General features: G+C 46.7%; 1 protein-coding gene across 1 annotated transcript; it reads right to left on the minus strand.

Moving 5' to 3' along the window:
• Positions 1 to 290: 290 nt before the first annotated feature.
• Positions 291 to 7,124, minus strand: CHRNA3 (cholinergic receptor nicotinic alpha 3 subunit). The gene is made up of 5 exons (XM_071568101.1): positions 6,999 to 7,124; positions 6,885 to 6,929; positions 5,170 to 5,279; positions 2,960 to 3,971; positions 291 to 1,441 (listed from the first exon to the last, which is right to left on the minus strand). The coding sequence occupies exons 1-5, from the start codon at positions 7,017 to 7,019 to the stop codon at positions 1,313 to 1,315; spliced, it is 1,317 nt and encodes a 438-aa protein (XP_071424202.1). The 5' UTR covers positions 7,020 to 7,124; the 3' UTR covers positions 291 to 1,312.
• Positions 7,125 to 7,533: the final 409 nt, after the last annotated feature.

The following is a 7,533-nucleotide window of genomic DNA, read 5'->3' on the forward strand; positions in this document are numbered from 1 at the left end:
CCAGTGCAGTCACAGTCTTTGTTACAGTAACCCACAATTTTTGCAAATCCCTGAATTTCCTTCAGTCCCATCTGCAGTGTGATCCCGACAGATTTAGGTGAGGAGCTGACTCTGGAATCCTGGGGGTCTGCAGCTTGTCAGCCTGTATGAAACAAAGGAATGTGAGCAGGCTCAGCAGTGTGCACCTTATTGTGGGACTTGTATTGAATGTATTGAACTGCAGCCAATGCTGCCTTAGCTGGGGTTTGTTACTGGGTCAAAATAAATGAAAAAGAAAGGCACCCTTTTCAACAGTTTGATTCTCTTTATTTTCTTAAATGTTACACCACTTGACACACTGTATTTACAAAAAGTTTTCAGTTTGGTACAGAGAGAACAGTTCATATTTTTACAAAATATGTTCTCCTTGCAGTATTTTTGTTGCATTCTTTATTCATGCTCTTAATTAATCTGCAGTTACTGATTAAAAAATGAAGATATAAATGCCCAAGCAGTGATTTTAGCATACTTTACAGGACTGTTTTGTGTCTACCTGCCTGCCCTTGTTACAACAGGATGCCTCTGTATCCAAATATCCTGTCAGAGTGCTTTGATCCTTTAGACCACCTGCGGATTCTCGGTGTGTGTTTCACTTTACACAATTCTAAACATCACTGGGTTTGGGTAGGGTTTTTTCTGACTCTATTCACATACATTCCGATATGGGGACGCTCAGGGTTTGCTTTATGGCTGCTTCATTACCCTCATCTGTTATTCACCTGTTTGTTTTCCTTTTGTTACAAACCTGCCTGCAGCCCTCTCTCCCCCTGGGGATCAGTGGGACACTGGTGGTGATGTCTGTAGGGAGCAGTCTGGTGCTTGTGCTTCCCCAGCCATTCCAGCCACACCAGAGCACTCCTGGAGCTCGGGAGGAACTCCTTCCACAAGGTCCTGCCATGATCTCAAGGGGCTTGGCACCAGCCTTGGGAAAACACAGCCCAAAACATTCAACCTGTCTTGACTTTGCAAATATTCATGTGATTTTGCATTCTTTGTTCCCCCCTTCTCAAACCATTCCTAGAAAGTTCAATGTTCTACCTCCATCTTTTCCAGGTAGTGCAAGAAGTAGCTGTAAAGCAGAGCTTGTGTTACTTGGAATTATCTGGCATAAAGATTCAAAGGAATTTCTTTTTCCACGTTTTTCTCAAAGCCTTCTTGGTCCAGCAGAGTTGAGAGTTCCTTATTCTACTACACATGGAGGAGACATGAGGTGCTGGGTTGGCAATGCAGAGCTGGTTGGCAGTTTTAGCTTTCACACCATCATATTTAATCTTTACATTTCATCTCCAGCCATCAGGGGTTGTAAAAACAATCCTGCTGTTCCCAGAATACAGACCAGGATGAAAACCCAGAGGAAAATACGGTCGATGACCATGGCAACGTATTTCCAGTCATCCTGAATCTGAAAAAATAAAGAAGAAATAAAAAGGAATAGCAAATTGGCATGTTAATTGGGTGGATAACTTGCATTAGCAATTAGTGCCATTTTATACAGGAAGCACAGGTTTTTCTGTATGTAGATATCTTTCATACCCGACTCACACTTCTCTGTTTTCACTGACAAATGAATTCCTCTTGAAGAAGCTTTATCTGAATATGCTCTTTGTGGCAAAGCCAAAAGCTGCTTCTTCAAACACAAAATGTTGTTCACCAAGACACTGGACTTGAGGAGATAAAACTTCTCTATGCCAAAAATGAAAGTCTAAAGCTTTACATTCTCAGGTGAACAGGTCTGTCCAGAAAACTTTACAGTTTACTGCTCTTGAGGGAGTGTGGAAAAAGCAAAGATTAATTGGTCTGTAATTATTTGATACTTTTCTTATGTAGCACTGAAATTCGGTTGTTCTCATGCATGATATAAAATTCATCTCTGTACCTTTGTTGTAGATGAGAAAACACATTTAAAAATACCCCAGATTTTTCTAATTTTCTTTTTTTTACAGTGTTATAGCACGGATGACACTGAAATATTATATATGATATATTTTAATACTAACTAGCTGATCATTTTAGTTATTATTGAGATTGCAGTTTAAAGTTTTACTTTGTGATTCATCAGGAATGCTAATGAATGAAGAATGCATTTGTTGTCTTTGAAATTCGTGCTTTTTAGCTTAGAGCTTATTTGGGTTTTTAAGTCTGCCCTAGCAAACCAACCCCATATTTTCTGTACCAACTACATATAAGTAAAGTTCTGATTTGGGTACAAATGAAGGTACAATGAAGTGCCATGCTGCAGAGGATTTAAATTCCATGGTAGTTGTGGTGGTGTGGCTACTGTCCACAGTATTTTTGAGGAACATGATAGAGAAAAAGCTTTCAAGTTTTTTTTCTTTCTTCCATTAAGATGCAGCTTTATGAAAGGTGCTGGTCCCTCTCTTGCAGCAGTTGCCTCATTTAACTACAGCACTTTATCTGCAGCTACAACAGAATAAGCAACATCATCACTGTGAGGGACATTCACCCATGTGTTTGGTGTTGCTGATAAGCTGTGGAAGGCAGAATGTAACTTTCCAAAGGCCACGGAATCAGCAAATTCCACTATGAGGATTTTGACTTGGAAAATCCCAACTTCAGCTCTGGTAGGATGGATGCTCTGGTGTGTTCCCCTGGCAATGGGAACCTTACCAAACCTCACTCAGAATTTATATTGTCAATAAAGAGAATGTCCCCAGTTACATAAATTCAAAATTGCACACATTTGTAATACAGCTTGGGTAATTTACCTGTATAAAATAATTGTTGTTTTGTGGGATTTTTTTTGTTTCTTTATTTGAGATCTCATATATATTATATAGAGTTACTATATATAGTGTATATATCTATATATGCACACACACATATATATACACTACATATAGAGAACACTGTAATGGTGAAAGGTATCTGCAGTTTGAGTAATAGTAGAGTATGATCTTACCTCTTTTGCCTCATTCTGCATTTTCATATTTTCTGCAATGTATTTCACACTTTCAATAGCATCTCTCATTTCTGGCGACAGGACTGAAAATGAAAGCATGGGGTCTACAGACTCAGAGCTGGAACTTCTGGTGAGATTGGCACTGAAATCGGAGACCTTGGTGCGTTGGTACTGGCAGCAGCTGCAGGCCATGTCCTGGCACACAAAGCCATCTTTGCAGGATTTGGGTTCAGAGCTACTGAAGCAATTTAGGTTTGAAAACTCAGAAGTGAAAAGTGGCTTTGGCTTCTGGTTATTCTCTTCATCATTGGCAGGCCTTGTCATGAACATGATCCTGGGCAGTAAGTTCAGGAAGATGGTTCTCACCCACTCGGGCATTGTGTGTGTCTTGGGGGTTCTGTAGTGCACATTCAGCACAAACACCGTGATCACAATCGACAGAGTTACAAAGATCATGGTGAAAAGGAGGTATTCCCCAATAAGGGGAATTACCAGGGAAGTAGAAGGGATGGTTTCTGTGATAACAAGAAGGAACACTGTTAAAGATAGAAGAACTGATATGCAGAGTGTCACCTTCTCACCACAGTCTGAGGGCAAATAGAAAACTAGTACAGTCAGGAAAGAAATCAGCAGGCAGGGAATAATCATGTTGATAGTGTAAAATAAAGGTAATCGCCTAATGTACAGAGAATATGTGATATCTGGATAGATCTCCTCACAGCAGTTGTATTTGATGTCATGTTTGTACCCAGGGGCTTTAATAATAGCCCATTCTCCACTCTCCCAGTAATCCTTCAGGTTCATTGTGGAGCCAATTAAAACTAAGTCAATTTTGGCTTTATCATAAGACCAGGAACCAAACTTCATGGTGCAGTTCTGATAATCAAATGGGAAGTAGGTTACATCTATTTTACATGAGCTTTTAAAGATAGCTGGAGGCATCCAGGTCACATCACCAGTGTACTTCAGCAGGGCCTTTGTCTTGTCATCAACCTGGAAATCCCCAACTGCACTGTAAAACAAATAAAAATAACCAACATTAGAATGGTCTACTCCAGGTAGTTTCATGCATTCAGATAGTACACATTAACTCTTTGCTCTCTTTTGGGAAAGTCAGCAGTTACTTGTTGGCTTGGAACTGAATTGCATGTGCAGGACTGAGCCAGTGACCACCATAAATTTGCATAATTAAACTGAAACAAACAGCTGTATGAATTTACCAGAAAGGAGTTGAACAATCTCCCTTTTTAATAACATGGGTCATGCAATCAATATTCAACATGGCAGTTCAACTAGATAAGTGCTGCAGGTCCCTTCCAACTGAACTATTTTATTCTATTCTATTCTAGATCAATCAAGCAGATCAGAACCCAAGGGCTGGTAAGAGGATACCTGTATTTCTGGTATTCCTGCCTTTCTGTGGACAGTGGGTAGTAACTATGGAAAGAGGGATTAGGGTTGGGGAGCATCTTTGCATACGGAGTGTATTTGTTGAGGATTATTTTTAAGTCCCACTTTGCTACCTTATATGATCCATGTGACAATTTCAGTTGTTGATATGAAAAGGTAAAACTAAAATGGTACTTTAAAGTTTTAAACTCACTGCTAGAAAAGGAGTACCATCACTGTTGCTCCATCCCCCAAAGTGCTGGATCTGTGTAGCTGAATACATCTCCCTGAGAACCTCCCTACGTAGCACAGGGAGCCATTTAGTTATGGTTTGGCTCCTCACAGTCTCAGAAATAGGAATGACACCTAAAGTCAGCTTTATCTGTAGCTTTTATATGTCAACCCTGTTAATGTAAAGGTGTCAAATTACAAATTTCATTGCTAAAAAGCTAGAAGTTTCATTTTTTTCAGTTAATGGTCTGACTGACAGACAAGTATTCTCCAGTATAAGGGAATTCTTGCCACCTCCCCTGGTAGACAGTGATACAAATAACAGTAAAAGTGGGGGCTCGTGAAGGAAAAAAGCCAAGGTACTTTGGCTTGCCCACTTGCAGCTCTGGGTTGGAGCTGGGTCCTGCCCAGTGGTGCTGATGGAGCTGGCCTGGAGGTGAGGGCTGCAGGGGGGATGTCCTGGACAGCAGGCTGTGCAGTTCAGTCAAGGAACTTACTGCTGGGTTTGTTGTTTGGGTTTTCTTAAACACTGGTAACATCACCCCCCCTCTTCTTCCTGAATTAAGGAGATAAATATGCAAGAGTCTTACTTGTTGTATAAGACAATATCTGGCTTCCAGATCTGGCCAGAGGGCACTCGGATGAATTCAGCACCTCCATAGTCAGCTGGATTCCACCGAAGCTTGTAATCATTCCAGATCTAATTATGGAACAAATTAGTCTATGTTAGGTTTGTAAGAAACTGAAAGTCAGTGGACAAGACTTGAACCAAGTGCTGTCATCACTTCTAGAGTTGTTTAGTTTTGGATACACAGTGTTTAGGTGTTCCTTTAACAAATACCTATGTGTGGTCTTTACTCATATGCAGATTTTGGGTGGGCCTAGATATGAGCTCATTGGTCATATCTCAATGTGACGTATATGTGTGACTCTGTCCCAGGAATGACCACTCAGTAGCTGAAACAAAGTGAAAGAAGGAATAAGACACTCTGTTGTCAGAGAATGTAGGACGTTAATAACAGCTTCAGTCTCCAAAAACCAGGTATCTGTGAGATGGTGAGAACAAAGCGGTGGAGGCTGTGGTGGTGGGTGTGAGCATCGAGCGAGGGCCCCCGAGTGTCTGGGTCAGAAAGAGCTGCGGGGTGTCACTGCTTGGTTAAGTGACAGCCGTGCTCCTTAGGGCTCGTTAAACTCCACTTTTAACAGAGCTGACTATCAAGCTGACAGTGGGAACTAACCTGGTTATTAAGCTGACTGCAACAGTAACTGCATTTTTAACCCCTAAAGACCCTTTCTAAGTGAAGTAAACATTTTTGGTTTGTTCTCTCCTTCCGGGAGCTAAACCAGCACCAGGTGGTGCTGTGCGGGGCATCCGTGCTGAGGGGCTCCCGCTGCGCCGGTGTGTGCCAGGGCAGCGCCTTTGGGAGCGGGAAGGTGATGTGCTGAGCGACTCCAGCGAGTGTAGCAGCGCCGCTCCGTCCCCGTCCCCGCTGCTCCTTCCATCCCAGCCCGTTCCCTCCGCTCCGTCCCCGTCCCGTCCCGCCATCCCCGTCCCTGCTACTCCTCCATCCCATCCCCTTCCCGCTGCTCCGCTCCTGTCCCGTGCCATCCATCCCCGTCCCTCACTACTCTCCCATCCCATTCCATTCCCGCTGATCTGCTCCCGTCTCATCCCGCCCATCCCCGTCCCCCACTACTCCCCCATCCCCTTCCCGCTCCGCTCCCGTCCCATCTATCCCCGGCCCCGCTACTCTCCCATCCCATCCCGTTCCCGCTGATCCCCGCCCGTCCCGTCCCGTCCCATCCATCCCCGTCCCGTCCCGTCCCATCCATCCCCGTCCCGTCCCATCCCATCCCATCCCATCCCATCCCATCCCATCCCATCCCATCCCATCCCATCCCATCCCATCGCATCCCATCCCATCCCATCCTTTCCCGTCCCGACGGTCCGCGGGCCCGGTGGGCGCTGGGGGGCAGCAGCGAGCCGGGCACGGGGCTGAGCGGGGAACGGGGGGAGCCCCGGGATCCTGTCCCGGCAATGCTGCCCCGGGAATGCCGTCCTGGGATCCTGTCCCGGCAATGCTGCCCCGGGAATGCCGTCCTGGGATCCTGTCCCGGGAATGCTGCCCCGGGAATGCCGCCCCGGGATCCTGTCCCGCAAATGCGGCCCCGGGAATGCCGCCCTGGGAATGCTGCCCCGGCATCCTGCCTCAGGATCCTGTCCCGCGAATGCCGCCCCGGGAATGCTGCCTCGGGAATGTCCCGTGAGCTGGGTCAGTCCGGGCGGTCGCTGAGCGCTACTCACGTGCTTCAGCCACAGGTTGGTTTCCATGATCTGATTGACTTCGTCCTGGAAGAGAGACACGTGTCGGGAGCGGTGCCAGCCCCACCACGGGCCCGCGGGGCGCTCGGTACTCACCACCTTCACCAGCTGCGACATGGACACCTCGAACTGGATGATCACGGGGTCCGATACGTTCTTCACGGGCCGCACGAACTGGTTGTAGCTCTCGAAGAGGGCCGAGTACAGCCGGTGCTCGGCCTCGGAGCTGCCACAGCCTGCGAAGGGCACGGGGTGGGCGCCGGTGCAGAGACCCGGTACTGTCGCCGGTACCGCCCCCCAGGGTACCGAGCCCCGGTACCGACCCCCGGGTATCGACCTCGGGTACTGACCCTTGGGTACCCGACTCCCGGTACTGCCCCCCGGTACCAATCCCCCAGGGTACCGACCCCTGGTACCGAGCCCCAGGTACCGACCCCCCATACTGTCCCTCGGGTACCGACACCCCGGTACCAACTCCTGGGTACTGAGCCCCAGTACCAACCCTTGGGCACTGACCCCTGGGCAGCAACCCCCAGGTACCGACCCCCAGTACCAATGCCCCCAGACACCAACTCCCCCCTTACTGACCCCTGGTACTGACGCCCGAGTACTACCCCAAGTATCAATCCCC

Source organism: Pithys albifrons, chromosome 13, assembly GCF_047495875.1.
Source record: "Pithys albifrons albifrons isolate INPA30051 chromosome 13, PitAlb_v1, whole genome shotgun sequence".
NCBI classification, from domain to species: domain Eukaryota; kingdom Metazoa; phylum Chordata; class Aves; order Passeriformes; family Thamnophilidae; genus Pithys; species Pithys albifrons.

Excerpts from the sequence above, each read along its gene's own strand:
- CHRNA3 (XM_071568101.1), bottom strand. The coding sequence starts at position 7,019 with ATGTCGCAGCTGGTGAAGGTG. Across the intron at positions 5,280-6,884 it reads CCAACCTGTGGCTGAAGCAC|ATCTGGAATGATTACAAGCT; the intron begins GTGAGTAGCGCT and ends TTCCATAATTAG. Across the intron at positions 1,442-2,959 it reads TGCAGAATGAGGCAAAAGAG|ATTCAGGATGACTGGAAATA; the intron begins GTAAGATCATAC and ends TTATTTTTTCAG.